This window comes from Dasypus novemcinctus, chromosome 11 (genome assembly GCF_030445035.2).
Source record: "Dasypus novemcinctus isolate mDasNov1 chromosome 11, mDasNov1.1.hap2, whole genome shotgun sequence".
In the NCBI taxonomy this organism is placed as follows: Eukaryota; Metazoa; Chordata; class Mammalia; order Cingulata; family Dasypodidae; genus Dasypus; species Dasypus novemcinctus.
Genome location: NC_080683.1, coordinates 82,229,231 through 82,250,296, shown reverse-complemented (window position 1 = coordinate 82,250,296; position 21,066 = coordinate 82,229,231). Strand labels below are relative to the sequence as shown.

The 21,066-nt window shown below is 38.2% G+C and overlaps 1 protein-coding gene across 1 annotated transcript in view; it reads right to left on the bottom strand.

The window, feature by feature from the left end:
• Positions 1 to 21,066, bottom strand: part of CRYBG1 (crystallin beta-gamma domain containing 1) — a 228,517-nt gene that overhangs the window by 137,252 nt on the left and 70,199 nt on the right. The window contains exon 2 of the mRNA XM_058307215.2: positions 6,236 to 6,374. Within this exon, the coding sequence (XP_058163198.1) occupies positions 6,236 to 6,374 (139 nt within the window). The remainder of the gene's footprint in view (positions 1 to 6,235; positions 6,375 to 21,066) is intronic.

Below are 21,066 nucleotides of genomic sequence, written 5' to 3'. Positions count from 1 at the left end.
GTAACACAGTATAGTGAGTAGCAACTGGTTTATAAATGGGATTGTTACTGAAAAAGGTAGTCTGGGGAAGTAAATGTCAATAGAAAGAAAGCTAAAGAGTAATCTAGGGACTGAATAACACAGTGAACCCAGAGGTGGTTGAGAACTGTGGTTAAGGGTTCAAATGCAAGAGAGTCCTTCTGTGAGCTAGAGCAGATGAACATCACTATTGCAGGGTGATGGGAATATGGAGAAACATGGGAAAACTACAACTGGTGTGACCTATAGACTGTGGTTAACAGCAATACTATAATATTCTTGCATCAATGCCAAGCTGTACTGTGTTGATACGGAAGTGTATGGAAAAAGTGGGCCAAATGTATGCTATGGACCATGATTGGTGGTAATAGTCTGAAGATATTATCTCATAATCTGTAACAAATGTTCCATTAGGGTGTGGAGTTGTATGGGAAATCTACACATCTGTATGATTGTTTTGCAAATTCACAATATCTGTAACAAAAATATATTTTTTAAAAAATAGTATGGGTTGGGAAAAAATACACCAAATGTAAGATAAGGAATATAGTTGGTAGTAATATTTTGACAATTCTCTTGCATAGTTTGTAACAAATGTTTCACACCAATGCAAAAAGCTGGTGGACAGATGATGTATGAGACCCCTGTGTGATGTTACATATGTTTATTTTATAAGTTCACAATCTTTACTATACACTTACTGTTTGTGTGTGTTCATGTATAAATGATATACTTCAAATATACAAAAATTTTTAAAACCTAAAAAAAGGAATAGACAAAAACTGATGACAACCCTAGAGAGTTACATATTTTATAGTTTGTTTATAAATTGATTGCTGCTCTAATCTTCAAATTGAAATTTTCAGTTCCTTTTTCACATTTCGGGATAATAACAAACATTTCCATTTCTGGTATTTCCTGATCCATCTAAACTGCTTTCCTTAAATTAAATTGAAAGTATCAGAAAGCAGTAAAATTCTCTAATACTAACTTAAATTTTAGTTTGGTTAGGTATGTTAAGAGTACATAACCAGGATGTAATTGCTAAACATTTTCAAGTCCAAAGAATTGAGCAGAGGCATCACTTATGACATACACACATACATAATCAACTTTGAAGAAACATGGGAATTTGAAGGAAAGAAAGAATCAAAATTTGAATTTGATAAAATCCAAATGCACAATAGGAAGGAAAAGTTATGTGTTTTTGGAAAAATGCAGAAATAGTCCATGAATAACAAATAATCTGTCCCTGGAGATTCACAGATAGAGCTTGGAAAGACTCCTGCCATGGAGACAGTATGGGAAGGTCTGGGAGACTGAAGCTGAGTACTAGATCTACCTACATGGATAGGACAGCTCTGGGGGGGGTGGGGGGGGGGAGCGGGGGCGGGAATGAAATGATGGAGACGTATGAGTAATGATGAAAGCAGAGATTTGGTTCTAGGAAGATCTAAAGGCACTGCAGTCTCTAATCACAGCACCAGATGACATGGGCAATTTCAGATGAAGTCCCAACAAGAAGGTGGAATATAGCAATGGAGTGTCTGGTTGGGTGGTACTCATAAGTCCTCTAAGAGAGTCACTATTGGGAAGGTCTAACCTTAGGTAATAAATGCCCTAATCTCAGGCTGTGGGTCAGCTTTCAGGATTTTAGGAGGACCAACTCTTGCAGGATGATTTTAGAACAGTACCTAGTAAGATTAGTAGCGAGGGTGACTTGAGACAACATACGGAGCCCGGTGAGCCATGTATTTAGTCCTAAGCCAGTCTGACAGTGGAAGAGACACAACACTATGCCCTGGGGGCTGGGGCAGGGCTGGGGTTGGGGTGAAGGAGGCTATAGCCCCTTGACATCTTTATATTGTGTACTTGGTGTGGTCTAAGAAATGAGGTGAGGCTGAAGATTAGACACCTAGAGCAGAATCAGAGGAATTGTTGTGGAGCAGCTCAAGATTGAGAAGAAAGGAGGAGGGAAATAATAGAGGTGGATAGAGAAAGGGGATAGAGGGATTCATCGTCTCCCAAAGTGGTCAATCACCTGGGAAACATTGAAAAGGAACGTATTAGAAAATATTTGTCCTCTCTGCTATCTCAACAAATGCTTGTTGAATTGAATTGTTATACTTATTGGCTAAACTAGAATAACCTGGCTGGAAACTGGGAAACAGTCCACCCCGACAATTATAAGATTAACTGGGCAATGAAAAAGTGATTGTGGTAGAATTGTCTCTATGATAATTGAAGTGAAATACTGTATCTACCTATTTTAGAAGCTTTGGTAGCAGTCAGATTAGAGATTCACAGGTGGCTCCTGAATGATGGAACAGAGAAGCATTGCCATAAAATAAGATTTGTACAAGTGACTTCTGAATAAAAGGAACACTGATTTGGCAAATTTTCTTCTCCACTGGACCATATTTACTTTTTGGGAAGAGGCCACTTATTTTTCCTTTTAAAAAGTATATACACACACTTATACACACACACACATGCACGCACACATTTATAAAGACAGAAAATACAGGCTTTATCTAGGTCATCTGGAAGGAAAGAATCCAAATGATTAAAGTAAAAAAAGTCTTTTGCTCAAATTTATCCAGTGATTGCTATACCTGTTTATTCCATTTTACTTGTATGAACTTTGCTCCACAATGATTGAAAGTATGGAAATTTCACATATAATCACAATAGTCATATACAACTTTTCTAGATCAGAATAAATGATTAGCATTGAAGAGGAAATAATAAATTTTATACTATAAATTGTTGAAATTTTAATTAAGATAATTGCCCTCTTTGAAATGATCATTTTAATTAATAGTACATTGCTCAGTAGTCTTGTTCTATTTTTTTAAAGAAAAGTTTTAATTAATAAAGAATGTTCCTTCATGTCCTGAAAACACCTCCATATTGTGGAATAAAGACATTTTCACTCCCAAGATGAATCAAGTAGTAAATATTGTATCATAAATATAGTACATATTGTAAAATAAATAATAAATATGTAATAATAATATTAATCCTCTCCTATACAAAGAAAGAGTTATTCATGTTTATCAAATATGACACATACTGTGTGTGTTTTCATTTAATGAAACTACTTCCTCATGCTTTTCTCTCACATGGAAAAAATAGTCTATTAGAAATGTAAATATTTCAAATAAATACATCTTCTCCAAAACTGACTAATGATTTTACAGCTATTTAAAGGAGAAATAGATTTTTCCCACCAAAGATTAAAATTCTAGTACTATTCTGTTTTGATTTGTAGTTACTTTTTTCCTAGTCGACAAAAATATGTGTTTGAGAGGTGGAGTTATCTTATTATTAATCCATATTTCTGTTTACAAAAGCAAGTATAGTAAATGTTTTCTTATTTTATTGAAGGATTTAGTATATATTGCCAGCTTTAAGGAATGTTTTACAGCATGTTAAAATTAGCAACAAATTAACAAATACAATAACAAAGAACTATAGGGAAACGGACTTGGCCCAGTGGTTAGGGCGTCCATCTACCACATGGGAGGTCCGTGGTTCAAACCCCCGGCCTCCTTGACCCCTGTGGAGCTGGCCCATGCATAGTGCTGATGCACGCAAGGAGTGCCGTGCCATGCAGGGGTGTCCCCCGCATAGGGGAGCCCCACACGCAAGGAGTGCGCCCCGTAAGGAGAGCCGCCCAGCGTGAAAGAAAGTTGCTGCCTGCCCAGGAATGGCGCCGCCCACACTTCCCGAGCCGCTGACAACAACAGAAGTGGACAAAAGAAACAAGACGCAACAAATAGACACAGAGAACAGACAACGGGGGAAGGGGGGGAATTAAATAAAAATAAATAAATCTTAAAACAAAAAACAAAAAAACAAACAAAGAACTATAGAGAACAAATACAGAGAATATATAAATCCTGGTTGTTTGGGGAAATGCAAATTGCCTAACAAATAAAAAATTTAAGCATTAGTTTAAATAAATGGATATAATCCAAAGGCTAAATCAACTCTAGGTCTTAAGAAGAACGTATAGCCTTCTGCCTGGGAAAGAATGCCCAAGCTGATCCTGATATAATTGCCTCAGTATATCTGCTGAGTCTTCCAGGAAATCACCAGTTTTATTGGCAAGGGTGGACTAAGGGAAGGGTAATTTGGAAGGTATTGAAGGTGCCCTGAACTTTGGGACTGTAGGTGGGAACCACTGAGAATCCAAGTGGGGTGGGGGTGGTGATGATGGGGGTGGGGGGCACGTCTTGTACTTCTGAGCTAATGGTCCAGTTGCCCCTTTCAGGTGTGATCTCAAAAGAGAGAAGTTTAAAACACTTCAGTGTGGAAGAGGAAGCCCATAGCACTACCTCTTCCCTTCCCCCAGCCCTATAGGATGTGCAGAATGAAGAAGATTAAGACTGAGAGCTAGAGAGAACAAGAGTAGGAAAGAAGAGAACCAGAGAGAGAGAGAAGAGAGAGAGACAGATCTGGAAGTGGAACCTGGAGCCAAGTCTTCCTGTTGGGATTTTGACCAGCTCTGCGAGGGAGGATGTGGTACAGCATAGAGAATAGAGGGGACAGAGGGCTGACCCCATTCCAGGTGACACTTGAAGACAATGTAACCGAGCCACACTTCACCTATGCTTGCTTCCCCCCCTTCTATCCACTCTGACTCCTTTCCTAAGCTGGTGTCCTATTTGGTCTGTCTCTGGTTCCCGGACCCTGCCTTTCCCATGGGAACTGACTGGCCTCCTTCTGCTGCCAGCCCTCCCAGTACTGATCTCTCTGGCTTAGACTTGGGGCCTCTCCTGGGGGCTGCCCCATGCCCAAAGTTCCATAGCTACAGCTTGGGAGAGCAAGCAGGGGCTGAGAGTCCATGTCTAGACTGTGAATAAGATACTATCTTTGGACTACAACATCTGGTGACTAGACTGAAAACCAAGGGAGAAGGTCAACATGGACCTTTCTTTGCCATCCCCCTCAGGGAATTTCTTTTTTGCTCTAACTCTGAAGGCTGCCACAAATTATTTCTGGGATATCAGCAAACATCATAGGATATTTAATTGCATTGCATTTGCAGAATTATTTTTATTTTAAATTATGCAAAGCAAAGTTATTAAAGAATAAATGTAGGAAACAAATAATAAAATCTCCAGTTTTGGCTTATGACTGGGTTATCAAGTTTTGTTTCAAGTTATAAGCCATTTCTTACAAGGAAAGAATAATTTGTGAACCCAATTTGAAAGTAAGTCTAAAGTACAGTAGGTCAGGTTCTTTAATTTTTTTTAAAAATTGGTTTTTTATTTCAACATTCTACAAAAATTAATTTAATATTTCTGATACTAGGCTATTTTGACATAAGGCTATTTTGAGTTAGGAAGAACTCTGTGTTGAATTTCCTTACGTACTTTTGTCAGGTTCTAATAAGAAATAAAATGTGAGCCAATGAGATAATCATGCCCCTTTTTCTTATTCCTTTCTATCTCTAAGTAATTTTTTGGTTTTTAATATACAGCATTACTAAAGAAAATTTCTTTTGGGAGGGGGGATTTCTTCCATGACAAAACATCTTTCATTACTAACTCTTACTGTGTTATAAATAAGTTGTAACAAGAAATGTGTTATGCAACCTTCAAGGCCTGGCAGTTATACCATCTCTCACACTGTGACTAAATAAGTCATTCTTCTGCTTTCCTATCCTGCAGACAAGTAAGTACATGAGTAATGTCCTTTCATGAGTGAATGAGTGCAGTTAATATGAGAAGCACTTCTCCATCTCCCACCTTAGGAAAAACTTTTCTTTTTTAGGCAATATAATTAAGTCAGAATTTTCTAGGCAAACATCTAGATCTCAAGAAGTCACTACTGATATAACAACTCTAAATGCCTTACAGTAGGAAGTAGCAAAGATGCTTTTTATAGGAGAGAACCATTAATTCTAACCATTGATGCCATGTTACCTTGCACTGAGTTAAAGCCCAGCCTGCTTAAAAGGAAAAAGGCAAGTAAAATGCACCCATGGCAGTGATGAAAAATACCTGAGGGCAGCAAAGAGCAAAGCTTAAGCTCATCCAGAGTTCCGTTATATACTACCATGGTGTGCTTTGTTATGTCGTGCCCTTTTTGCCATTTACATTCTTTCTATGTATGTGTTTTTCAGTCAGTTAGGGGTTATCTTGAAGAGTTTAAATTCTTTAAAGTGCTTATTCCTAGGAATCAAATGTTGAAAATGAAGCATTACCTTTTTTAACATCGCACACTCTGTAGGGAAAGGGCCATGCACCTGATAGGTGGTATGAAAGAACTGGGATTCCTCACAGTGCAGTGCAAATTCCTTTGCTTCTTGAGCAATGTGGCTTCTATCTGCTACCTTCGAAGATCTATAAAGAATGGAAACACAGTCATGTCAATAAGTTATCACACAAGCTGAAAACTCAAGACACCCAAAAGCATATTTCTCTGTGTATACTTCTAGTCAATCAAAATAATGAACCATTTTTCAAAACCCTACACAGCATTGTAGGTAATTTGGTACTCTTATAATACATTTATAATTTATCCTTGATGACTTCACCTAGTGACTAATAATTCTTTTAAACCCTTTACGAAAACAAACTAGAGATAAGTAAAGTGTTAGCTAGACAGCCAGATAGATTTTGGCATGAAAGCAATCCTATTTCATTTCATGATTTCTTCGTTGCTCTACTGTCATTACTCTGAAGAAATGACAAAAAGAAATTTCTAAGTTTCCTGAACATTGGAAGTAATGTAGGAATTGCATCCCAGTTATAGGAGGGGTCTAAATATGTCAGGACAAGGGAACTATTCCCATAATTATAATATTTGTTAAACTTAAAAGGAATAGAGACTAGAGAAGGCAGAAAGTGTTCTAGTTACTCTGGTGGTTGCCTATCCCGAAACCATTTCCTTTATCACTTCCTCCAGTCCCCCACCCCCAACACAAACGTTTTCTTTGCTGATAACCCTGATCTTGTTAGGAATCCATCCATCATGGGTCTCAGAGGATGCTGCTCCCAGCCCTGAATAGTCAGTCATGGCTGTGAGACCCCTCCTCTCACCACTAAATGATTTAGGTCCACACCCATGCCGCTCACCAGTAAGTGATTTAGGTCCACACCCATGCATATCTCTCTTACTGATGTTAGAACATCGGTTTACGTTTCTGTGCCCCTCTCAAAGTATTAGTACTTTGCCCCTATTTTTCTGGTACAATTCTAGCCAAGAAAATGTGAGGGACAATTGCTGAGGGAATCAGGGGAAGGTCTTTCTGCCTCTTAAAAGGGAATGACACTGTCCTCTTCACCACAGGTGAAGCTATCTTGGGACAATGAGTGGCATTAGCGCAAGAAGAATAGATTGAGGACAGTGCAACAGAAATATGAGAGCAACTTGGGACTTCAAATACATTGTTGCAGCTGAATTAACCAATCCTGGCCCTCCTCCTACCTCTGGAGCTCTTATTATGTTAGATAATAAATGCCCTGTGCTTTAAGCCATTTTGAGTTGGATATTATCCATCACTTGCAGCTGAGCATCCTGATACAAGAGTTGGTGGATTTCTTAAGCATCTAATTAAGGCTGGGATAAAGATACTGGATAGCAGGACAAGGGCTTTTAATAAAGAATGTCAATTAAGTGAAAAGAAAGCTAAAAATTCAAAGCTTCAGTGTTTCACTGAAACACTGTGGAGTTTCTACAATGTGTCAGGGATAAAAAGATAAACAGGGCAATGTACTAACACTTTAGAGAGGCTGAGAGAAATAAATCAATGTGATAATATCAGCAAGAGAGAGGAGTATTGACATAATTTGGATAACTCAATGATGTATACTTTGTTTAAAAAAATTCCATTCTGTTGCATTATAAAAATATGAAGGCATATTATCAACAATACATATCTTTTTGTCTTTTCCCCAATTTTGTACTCTACAAGTAATAATGCACATAAAAAATCAGAATAGAAAGCACTTGAAATTAAAAAAGAATCTCCTCCAGCTCCCACCATAATTTCATTCTGCAGAAGTAACCACCCATTAGCATTTTATGCCACATATAAGCCCTTATTAAAATACATTCCCTCTGAGAGAAAGTGCTAAAATTTATCTCTGAGGCAAATCTTTCTTCAGGAATATAAAGAGAGTTTATGTAAAGAAATACAAGTAGTTCAGAAGAATTTAGATAACTGAAAATTGTCTTAAAATTGAGGTGTTAAATTCTTACCATGGTTGTATCTTTGCATCAAGGCCTATTTTTAGTAATTGTGCCACTGACTCTAAACCACAGTGTTAACCTTGTCCTTCTACCTACAAATAAGCCAAGAATAGTGGCAAGAGAAGACTGCTAGGACTTGAAATTTTATTTTTTTTTTTTTTTTTTTTTTTTAATTTTTTTATTTTTTATTGACTTTGTAATAATATTACATTAAAAATATATATGTGAGGTCCCATTCAACCCCACCCCCCCACCCCCCCTCTCCCCCCCCCCCAACAACACTCGTTCCCATCATCATGACACATCCATTGGATTTGGTAAGTACATCTTTGGGCACCTCTGCACCTCATATACATTGGTTCACATCATGGCCCATACTCTCCTCTATTCCATCATGTAGGCCCTGTGAGGATTTACAATGTCCGCTGAAGCACCATCCAGGGCAGCTCCATGTCCCGAAGACGCCTCCACCTCTCATCTCTTCCTGCCTTTCCCCATACCCTTTGTCCATTATGTCCACTTTTCCCAATCCAATGCCACCTCTTCTATGTGGACACTGGATTGGTTGTAGGACTTGAAATTTTATTCCAACCATAGCAGCCTTATACATTGTAAAAATAAATCAAAAATTTATAGGAAATCTGTTGCCTTTACTATTTTTCCTTTTTGGAGAAAAATATATGTGCCTATTAAATGGCTCAATAGAGTTCAGAGATAAAAGTGATTGAAATATTTTCTTCTAAGCTTTATATTTTTTGAGGTGGACATCCAAAAATGAGATATCTCTTCCTGCTAGATAATTATGCATTGTGCTATTGACAGCTGTAAAGGGCATTCTTTCTATATTTTTTGCTTGTGATCAAATCCCCACCTATACTATAAGATCCTTTAGCCCACAAATAACAGGAAGGCCAATCCACAGAAAACTAATAAAAAATGAAATTCATGTATTGCTATGAAACAGGAGGGATGGAATTGGTTGCATGACTCAGTTTATTCGGTTCTTAAGGACCCAGGCTCCCCCTGTCTTTCTGCTCTGCCACAGTCAGGGCACTGGCTTTATCTTAGGGATAGTGCCTGACAGTTGCAAGGCAGATGCTACATTTCACATCTTCAGCATGATAGTATCAGGGGATGAAAAGACCATCTCTTCCTGTGAGTCTCTCTCAGAAGTGGGGAAACCTTCCCTAGAAGCCTCCCAGCAGACTTCTCCTCATGCCTCATGCCTCACACCTAAACTAATCCCTGGACCTGGAGGCCATCTCTGTGCAGAGGGCAAGGACATGAAGGAACTGGGGTCCCATTAGGAAGGAAGAAGCAGGTGAGGGGGTGCAAATGGATATTGATGTGTGTTCCATCACCTCTCTGCCCTTGACTTGGACCTTGCCCCCTACACTTAGCACACTGTCAGTAGAGGGAGTGGTAGTATATATTCATGATTGAATTTGAGTTATCAAAGTAGAAACTTTCATGATTTTGGCCTTATAGCTTGCTGAACTCAGGAAGCCTGCTTGCTCTACTGATTTGGGGAGAAATTAATAAGACCTACATGCAATCCAAAGTCAGTACTATATGCTTGGAATCCACTGAGAGGTTGCAGATGGCACTGGGGGTGGGGGTGGGAAGGGCTTAGTCCATTAATGGCCAGAAGAAGGGGGGCTATTACAGGTAGTTTTGGGGAAGGTCCGTGTTTCACTCATAATTCTGAAATAGGAAGTGCTGTTTGTGGTACACCCAGTAACTTCTGACCTCCTTTGAAAGAGGAGGACGAGGTGTTGGCTAACTTCCCTTTCCTTGTGACCCAGATTCAGGCAGTGCTGTGTACTGGCTGCACATGCCCTTGTTCTCAGCTGCCCCAGGGCTTGGGCTGGGAGTTGGGGAAGGCGAGGGCTGTGAGAGCGTCACAAGCAGAACTCAACTCCAGGGCAGCTCCTCACCCAACCCCAGATGCTCAGGTCAGTAGCATTTTCTGTGTCCTCTCTGGAGTCACAGAACTTCTATTCATGGCAAACTTACTGGGCAAATTTGTCTCCATAAACACAATCTTGGCAATGTATTACACAGAAATAATAGACATGGAATCATACTGGAAGATTTCTAGGGCCTAAGTTAACCAGTGTTCCTTCTTTCAGCAAGCATTTTTAGATCTCTTACCATGTGTCATACCTCAAAGTACACAATGATGAACAAGCCCACTCTCTGCCCTCAAGGTATATTCAGGTCTACTAGACACAGGAGCTCATTAAGTGGGCAGCATATTTTCAATTCTGATTAATAGTTGCACATAGAGCTAGAAATAGTTAAGTCTCCCTAGCCTAAAAGCCAGCTTTAATAAACGTTTACAACCGGTTAACTGGAAAGTTTATTAACTCTTCTTTTCCAATGCCTAAATTTTAGTTTAACTCTTGATAAGTAGGCTATAGGTATTTATAAGAAAGGCTCTACTTTGCTCTCTGTCAGAAATTTAAGATTTATAAATGGAAATACAGTTTCCTTTGTGAATGGTCACTACTGGTCACTTCTTAAGGATTAAATAGGGAAGTGGACTTGGCCCAATGGATAGGGCATTCGCCTACCACACGGGAGGTCTGCGGTTCAAACCCCGGGCCTCCTTGACCCGTGTGGAACTGGCCCATGTGCAGTGCTGATGAGCGCAAGGAGTGCCCTACCACGCAGGGGTGTCCCCGCATAGGGGAGCCCCATGCGCAAGGAGTGCACCCCGTAAGGAGAGCTGCCCAGCACGAAAGAAAGTGCAGCCTTCCCAAGAATGGCGCTGCACACACAGAGAGCTGATATAACAAGATGACGCAACAAAAAGAAACACACTATTCCCGGTGCTGCTGATAAGGATAGAAGCGGTCACAGAACAACATACAGCAAATGGACACAGAAAGCAGACAACTGGGGGGGAGAAATAAATTTTAAAAAATCTTTTAAAAAGGTTTAATAATAATAATAACAGTAATAATAACAATGATGAACTAAAATCCCCAAACCCTGACTCACTGCTCTGGAGTTTAAGCAGAGAATAAGTTATGAATTTGGTATTTATAATCTTCTGTATTTTCCTTTTTTAGCACAGATATTGCACAGCCAGAAGTGAAAGAGTTACAGTGTTAATTATTTAATTTTATTTTAGACTCACAAATAAGTAGAATGTTTGCCAGTTCATTCCATTGTTCCTTTATGTTTCCTTTATTTGACTCACTTAGAAAAACCAGATTGCCCTACTCCCTGGAGATTATGTTGGTAGAAAAATTGAGGATAGCAACCTTGTATTTCCTGTACTAGGTTGAAAGAGCAACATAACTATTCCCCAGGAAATTTTAAGCTTTGTGAGGTCTTCAGCTAATGCAATTTGAGGGCCCTCTTTAAGAAAAATAAAGCAGATATCTTTTTCAAAATTTCAGTGCTATGGCCTCTCCTAAAACCCTGGAATCTGCTTCCTATAAATCTACCTATGGCTTTTTCAAATGTTGGTCTAGCCCAAACGGAATTATTCCTTGAGCATTCTGATATGTGTGTAGCCAATAGGAACATACGTGTAGCCCAACCTAAGTCACTTTTTCTAATAAGTCTTGCTCAAGAGATAATGTACTTGGAAAATAATAAAATGTAACATAAAGTTAAGGTTTAGTTTTTGACTGAAGAGTATAAATCAGTGCTGTACTGCCATCTATTGAATACCTATAGAATTCTTAGTGTGTTCTACTGAGCCTGGGAGTTGTGATTTGAAAGCTGCTAAAAGGCATCTTCATCTGCACTGAGTTATTTTCTCAAGAGAGCTGAGAACATCAGATATTACAACTACTCTTCCAAATTAAGACATTGCTATAAGATTACATGAGTTTCCTGGCCACACAGGAAGGGGGAAACGTTTAGCTTATTAACACACAGCACAAATAAATAGTATGCATAATATTTCTTTGCTACAGCTGCTGAAGAGTTGAGCTAGCATTTACTGAGCAACCTCTATCCTGCTAACATTATACCCTGTATCATATTGCAGACACATACTATCAGGTAATTCTAGACCTGAAAAAACAGCTAGTAATTACCTGGCTCAGTCCCCTTATTTCAGAGTTGAAGAAACCAGGGCCCTGGGAAACCACGTGACTGACACAGCACGCCTGTTGTTACTACAAAGAATCGGAAGTCAGGCTTTTTGTGCTGAGATTCATGAAGAGGCATCAATGACACTGTGTGGATAAGCCATGTCACTCTCCAGAAAGAAAAAACAAAACAAAAATCCATTTCTCTTAGGAAACCAAGCATTCCTTTTAGAGTTGCAAATTGGGTTTTTCTTTCATAAGCAGTATTGTCTTCAAATTTGTATTTTTCTCATCTGAATAAGAGATGAAATATAGCAATGGTATGCACAGAAATTTCAGAGCTAAATCAGCCTGGTCATTAACTGTGTGATCTTGGGTTAGTTATTGAACTGCTCTAAGTCTTAGTTTCCTCACCCGCAAAATGGGAGTAACAATAGAATTGTCATGAGAATTAAGTGAGGAAATAAAATGCTTGGCTAGTACTGGCTTAATAAGTATCAGCTCCTATAATCAGTCGACATTCTCTGAATAATAGCTTACTGGTGTCATGCGGATTGTAGTTTGAGCTATTGAGTTTATCAGGATCAAATATGAAAGGATATAGAAGTGAGAGTGTCTGAGTTGGAAGATGCCTTAGAGAACATCTAGTGATTCAACCATCTCCTTTTAGATGAGTCCTTTGAGGCCCTGGGACATTCGTTCAAGTTCATGTGGCTAATTATCACATGGCTGGGAGCTGAGAATCCACTTCATTCTGAGGTTCAGAGATTAATTTTAAATTCTCTGCAGATGAGTTTCATGATTACAAAACACCCATTTGGATGGGGAAACGAATAAAATTCTCTGTATCATTCAATTTTTGAAAACCCAAAAAGCTTCAGAGTTTTAACTATCTAAAGGATCATTAATCATCATTAATACACTCATCATCAATAAAGTATTTAGCAGCAGCAAATTGTAAAAAAGTTTTTAAATACAGAAACTCTGCCATCTAGTGGTTACCCAAGAACATGAAGCCTTTCATTCTTTTTAGTAGGGCTTGTGTAAAAACAAAAGGTAACAACACTCCCTGGTCTGGAAGCCTGGCCCAGGCAATCAACACTCCCTTATCACCTCCAGCTTCTAGGGCAGTCATCTCCCAATGTGCTGTGTGGGATAGAAATGTCCGGGTTCCCCTCATATCTGACCACTGGAATGCAGATTATCTCTCCAACAAACCTCTGCTTTCATGCGTCATTTTAGTGAAATGTAAGCTTTGGGTGCTACAGAGTTTATGAAATTTAACCAAGTTCTATCTCAAGACCAATGATATGTAATTTTAGTCATTTGGGATCATTTTACATGGCAAAAAAACTACAACACCCAGGCTGGGCTCAACGAGGTTTGGCTTTATTAGTGCCCCCAGAGAAAGGAAGGAGATCGATTGTTCAGAGGCAAGCAGAGCCAGGGACCAAAACAACTGAAGGAACCATTGGCCAAAGCCCCAGGAGTATTGAGGAACAGGGTCTGTGCCTCAGGGTTTAGGTTTACTAGGAGTCTTGTGTCTCCTGCGTGATTGTACATGTTCTTAGAGGAGCTGAGTATTATAGCAATTTTTTTTAACTTCTCTTTGTAACATTCAAGTTGGACAAGTTTAGTTTTCAGTTGTCAAATTATAAAAGAAGGCTTTTTGATTGCTGGAATTTTCTTTTTAAGGCTACTCAAGTTTCTATAATCTAATGACAGAAAAGAGAAAATGTAGCTTTTCTTTTAATGGTGTAATCACCAAAGAAAGATTGTCTAATGACCCTCTTAAGCTCATAAATAACAAATTAATAATGCAAGAGAGACTACTTTGAATTGCTATCCTTTGTAACACAAAGCAGTTACTGATGGTTATATTGCCATGAAGCAGGCAAGGAAAGGGAGACAGACAGAATACGGTTAAAGGAACTTGGGTAGAAAGACCACCTCTAAATCACCAGGGGCAACTCTGTGGAGTCATTCTGAGTTCTGCTCCTACCCCCCACCTCTAATCGTCTCTCAAGGGCCCCTTTGTCACCATACCTGAGCTTACTCTGAGAGAAACTAGAAGATGTAGCCACAGGACAACTTTAAAAAACAAATTTTTTTTTAGTTTTTAAAGAAGCTTTAGATTACATAAATGTTACATAAAAAATATAGGGGATTCCCATATGCTCCCCCCTCTCCCACACTTTCCCACACTAACAACATCTTTCATTAGAAGTGTGGTACATTCGTTAAAATTGATGAACACATATTGAAGCATTGCTACTAATTGTGGACTATAGTTTCCATTATAGTTTACACTCTGTCCTGCAAAATTTTGTAGGCTGTGACAAAATAGATAATGCCCTGTATGTCATTGCAGTGTCATGCAGGACAATTCCAGTGTCCCAAAAATGCCCCATATTACACCTATTCTTCCCTCTCCCTCCCTTCAGAACCTCTGGTGGCTACTGACTTTATATCAATGATACAAATTCTTCCATCACTAGAATAAGAAGAAGTCTCTAATAGAATAAGTCTACTTTAATCCATTGTTCATTCCCCAGTCTCGAGAATTTTGGAATGGTGATGCCCACTCTGTTTCCAATTGAGAAGGGAATTGGATCCCATGGGACAGACAAATGGACTTCCTTGCAGTTGAACGTTTTGTTAGACAAATTTCAGGGATGCTGAGAAGAGTGTTAGCTACTCTCTTATTTAATAGCCACTCCATAGGATCTCAAAAGAGAACTACCCTCATCTTTAAGTGCCAAGAAAAGCTTTTCTTTACCTGTTGTCTTTCAGAAAATGTGGACCATGTGCCTGATCATGAAATAATTTTAATAATCAAATAGAACTTTATGACAGTATTTTTCTGTGAAGTAATTGTCTCTCTTGAACTTCTCTCACTATTATTTCTTGACTTTTCTGATCTTTACCTATTTGTATTGTTAATTAGACATAAAGTACTGTAAATCTCTTGGTGAAGGATGTCTTAGGGTGGCAATTATAAATAAAGGAAACATGTTTCTTCCACCTCACCAATACGACATCTAACTATATGTAAAATGGGGGCATTTTGGGGACATTAAAGAGATTTCCAGCTATTCTCTGTTGTCTAGTCTCTCCTGCCTACTCTAACATGTTATAACATTACAAATAGATTAATCTTCCTGAAGTACTCTCTTGTCTGAAAACCATTAGATGGCTCAGTTCTGTCTACAGAATAAAGCCCTAATTTCCTAGTCTAGAATTCAAGCTTTCCCATCTTCTGGACCCATCTACCATTTCAAACACAACTCCTCTCATTCTAGGCAATTTTGCTAGCTTTTAACTTTGTCATAACATTGATGGCTCTTTCTCCCATCTCAGAGGGTTAGTCCTTCCTTCAGGGCTCAGGTGTATGGTTCCTTCTGTTTCTGCCATAGCATGTAACACATCATCTGGCACATCACAGTGCTCAGGAAAGGTTTGCTGGATGCTTGACTGCAAAGAGCCCTTTCTGAAAAGATGATTTGATTCATGACTCCAGTGGCTGCTTGCAGAGCCTGTTGCTGTTTATGACTGTCTCAAATAATGTCAATATAAAGCTTTGGTTCAAAAGTACCTCCTCCTAATCATGATGGTTGCATGCTAGGCTGGTCTGTCTGTTGTTATGTTCCAGAAGTCGGTGGTGATGTCACCCACTTTGAAGTTGACTTTATAGCATCTTTTATATGCATCATCTGCCTTCTTTGTTTACCCTTGCCCCACCTTAGCCCACTATTCAAAAAAAAGACCTGGTGCTAACAACAATTAATAAGAGTCTATGAAACTCTGGGGTCCCTAAAGAATCTGGCACTGAACTTATCTGCCTTAGTTAGTCCTTCCAGGCAGTCAAAGAATTATCTTAATCAATCCAAGCTTTGCTAATACTTGCATTACTGCAACATTATTACTTCATGACACTCCTAGAAATAATAAAGTTTCAAGAGAAATTGTGTCAATTGTTTCCTATATCCAAATATGTTTAGCATTTAACTGGAATTGTTATACCCTAAAAGACTATTTCCTGTACTGACAAATACCTATTTTTCTTACAAATCAGATATTCTCAAATTCTCTGCTGCTATAGTTCATGGGTTTAAAGGCTCTACTTAATATATTCTTACCATATGGAGAACTGTAAATCTTATAAACTTAGAAGTGAGAATTGAGTCTTAAATGTTACTTATAAAATACCTAAAATATTCCCAGACATAATAGGGCATTTATAGTAACTGCATTTTGGTGAAAGTGCCAAACTAAAGAACTATTTTAAAATAGGAAACTGGATCTCTTTATTTTTCTGTACTTTTTGAGATAATTTCACTAGGAGTTAATTTTTACATTAATTTTTCATAATTGTCAGTTTCATCATGTTCAACTTACTCATCTTTGGAATACCTGGCAGTTATTCAGTGATTAATATAAAATGATCAGTAATTAGTACACAATTATCTGAATCACATCTTTGACTTCCCCCATCTACCAGTACCAGATGAGTAGATGCCACAGTGGGCGAGATTGCTTAAGGGCCTGCTAGATAAATCCTTTTGTAGTGACTAGAATTGTCATCATATACCTAACAAATGAGTTCAATTAGTGTCATTAATGGGGCTAATGTTACAGAAGAAAACTCTAATAAAAATAATTTTTAGTAAGAAGTAATAATGCAAAACATATTAGGGACATAAACTATGAAGCTGCATCTGAGACTAGATTGGTATTTATCATCTCGGATATCATGAATTGAAATTGTCTAAGGTACATGAAGGCAAGAATTGATTATCACTGTGTTCTACTCTCTATTTAACTTAACAAAGTTGTTACATAGCTGATGATAACAAACTCTGAACTTCAGTTTTAAAGTCCCCATCCCAAGGTTACTACAGTACCACTCACTCTAACCTCATTTCTCCCCACTCCCCAAACTCAACCTTTCATTTCTGGTCAAAGATTCTTGTGTGCCCTTCTCTTAAATACACCTGCTTCCTTATACACATCTTTTATAGGGTTCCCTACCCTCTCCTTTTCGTAAAGTTGGACTATCAAATTCTATGAAATTGAATTTCAAAATTCACTTTCTCCAAGACTTCCCTGATTGTCATGAAGCCTGTGTTTCCTTACACCTTAGCTACACAAGTTGTACTAAATGGAATCCCAATTTACATAAAGGTTGTGTTCTCTCTCTTTTTTTTAAAGATTTATTTATTTATTTATTTCTCTCCCCTTCCCCCCCACACTGGTTGTCTGTTTTCTGTGTCTATTCGCTGCGTCCTCTTTCTTTGTCCACTTCTGTTGTCAGTGGCAAGGGAATCTGTGTTTCTTTTTGTTTCGTTTTGATGCGTCATCTTGTGTCAGCTCTCCATGTGTACAGCACCATTCCTGGGCAGGATGCACTTTCTTTCGTGCTGGGCGGCTCTCCTTAGGGGGCGCACTCCTTGTGCGTAGGGCTCCCCTCGCAGGGGACACCCCTGCGTGGCAGGGCACTCCTTACGCACATCAGATCTGCTCATGGGCCAGCTGCACAGGGGTCAAGGAGGCCCGGGGTTTGAGCGGCGGACCTCCCATGTGGTAGATGGATGCCCCAACCACTGGGCCAAGTCTGCCGCCATGTTCCCTTTTTTGAAAGTAGCAATTATTATCCTGTAAATACCATGTTATAAATGGTGGTTTGATTACCAGATAAGCCCCAGAAGTCAATTTCATGTAGCTGAAACATTATACCATAGCAAAAACTAAAACAAAATCAACAAAAACACACACACACAAAACAACAAACAAAAAGAAAGCCATTATGGATCACAGAATTGTTTTAAAATTGTTTTTTAAAAAGAAAACAAGAAATCAAACAGACTAAGAAACTATGTATTTTCCTCAAGTGCAGGCTATTCTCTTTTTTTGGAATGAAGATTATTGATAAGAGGCAGGTTCATTCAGAAAGAGATGATGATTAGAGAGTTTTTCAGAGGTTATAAAATGACTCCCCAGAGTTTTGGTTGTTGCTAGAGCTAGAGTATTATTATTTCTAATTTCACATCAAAACTCATGGTTTTCCTGTTTATTTGTACAAATGTATCACTAGATTCATTCTCAGGCATACATCCTTCAACTGAGTTGTCAAAATTCAAAACAGAATGAAAGGAGAAACAAACAAGAAAAGAAATAAGGAAGAAGAAGCCATGAGGGAAAGGGAGAGAATCTCTTGGTAAATGGGCAAGAATAGAAAGAGGAAGAGAAGAAAGTATTCAAAGTAAAGTGAGAATGTGCTTAGGAAGAATGAACATTCCCACAAGTGGAAATAATATAGCAAAGGGCAGAAGGAAAGGGGCAGCATAGCATGCACACACATCTCTAAGTGAAAAACCACTGGCTCCACTTTTTCCCCAAGCTGAGCACTGAGGTTACCATTGGTAATGGAGAAGCTCAGGAGGACAGGCTCCTTAAAATACCAGCTCTTTAGGCACAAGGTACTGGAGGATGCACAAAATTCAGTGAGACAGTAAATAGTTTTTGGAACTATTAGATTGAATATTATGAAATACCATTTTTGTAGGTCAAAACCAGTCAAAATAGCAATTTCACATGATTCAACCTAGTATTATTTTGTAAGTGTTCATATTAGGTTTTATATGAACATGTATCATCTTGATTCATTAACAGGCTTTTTGGAAGTTAAGTGCCATATTACTTTCTATCCAGAAGCCTGTTCTCAGTAGGTATTAAATAAATAAGTGGTTTTTTTTCCCCCTTTTGGTCTGGGGATAATATAAAACAAGTTGTTGTTTGTTTGTTTGTTTTCTTGTGGCACTGGTTGATTGAGAATCCAGCTTCCAGCATCAAGAGTTGAGTCACTAAACCACAAAGAAACCCAAGAAACTAAACCCAAGAAAATATTTATTTTCTTTAACAGGATTTTAAATTAGGGAGTGTTATCTCATCAATTAGAATAAGGACTTGTCAGTCAACAAGTTCCATATACACAGAAGATGTTTATTTCTGCATTCAAGGCAAAGGTAGGAACTTTTGTAGTGCTTGATTATGAAAATCAGGCACAATCTAACAGAAAGAACAACCATATTCATTTTCTTCACTTTCGAATATCTTCATACTGCTTTTGTAATAAATATTTTAAAAGATACTGTCAATATTTTTTTTAAAAAAGAAACAAGCCAAACTCTCTAAACCAAACTCAGCATATAAATGCTCCACCTTCTCCTCAGTTAGGGACATGACTCCCAGGTATAAGCCTCCCTGGCATTGAGGGATTATTCTCAAGCACCAACTAGCAATGCATCCAGAAAAAGACCTTGACCAAAAGGTAAAAACGTTAAATACAAATGAGTTTCTATGGCTAAGAGATTTCAAAAATGAGTCAGGAGGTCATTCCAGAGGTTAAGCTTATGAACATCTCAGCAGGATCTCATTGACTCCACAATAAACAGTGCCTCAAACCAACTTGGTCTTTATAAACTGGATGATAGTATGACATATCAAAATGCTTCTTAAAAATGAGCAATTCATAAAATCAAAAAGTGCGTATATAAATTCATTAAAATATTTCATTTGACATATTGCTTAAATGGGAGAAAAAAGCTATTGGCCTATCCCCAGTTTTGAACTGTTTTAGTTTCTCAGCTGCTAAAACAAATATCATATAATGGAATGAGTTAAATGACAGAAATTTATGGGCTCACAGTTTTGAGGCTAGGAGAAGTCCAAACTGGAGGTATCAGCAAGGTGATTCTGCTCTCAGAAGACTGTGGTATTCTGGGGCTGTCTGGCTGCAATCCTTGGTCCTTGGCTTTTCTGTCACATAGCAATGCATATGGCAGTGTCTTCCCCTTTCTATTCCAGGTTCCACTGGCTTCCAGCTTCTTTCTTCCTGTGGTTTTCACCCCACTATGTCTGACTTCTTTCTTCTTAAAAAGGACTCCAGTAATCCAGATTAAAACCCAAACTGATTTAGTTGGCCACATCTAAACTGAAAATAACATTTTCTAAAGGTCCTATTTACAGTGGATTCACACTCCCAGGCATGGATTCAGATTTAAAAATACATTTTTTAAGGGTACATAACTCCAAGCACCACACTCCAGTTTTGGCAATTGCTTTTTTTTTTTTTCTTTCAGTTTTACATGAGGTTTTACTATCTTATACAGTCCCATGTTACAGGTTTTTGCTTTACTTTTAGTAATATACATGACCTTAGGCTTTCCCTTTCAACCACTGTCATACCCATACAATAAGTCTGCTTGTTACAAACACCATGATATGCTTTCACCATTTCTATTCTTTTCCAAAGATTTACAAACAACCGTTTCACCAATACTGCACAGATTAGCCGTAAGCTTTTCATTCTCTACTCTGCTTCTATTTTCTGGTGACCTGTATCTAATTTTTTTGTGTGTGCATTTTTTTATTGTCACATAAAAAACATAAGAGGTTCCCATATACTCTATATACACCCCATATACCCCACTCCCCACCCACCCCCAGCAATTGCTTTTTGCTAAAAGGAATCAAAATATTTTTAGTTGCAAAATTGTTTCCAATCTTTCATCTTTTCTTCCCTTCAAAATACAAGAATATTATGATTCCTCCTACTTAAGAAATACTAGAAATAAAGTCTCATTTTTCTTACCAAATTTAAGTTACAACTCATATCCCTAGACTTCAAATATGAGAAAATTAATTATATAATTGCAACTGTTATTAATTTACATAATGAAATTTTAAAACTTTAAAAAGGATTTGACATCAAACCTTAAAAGAATCA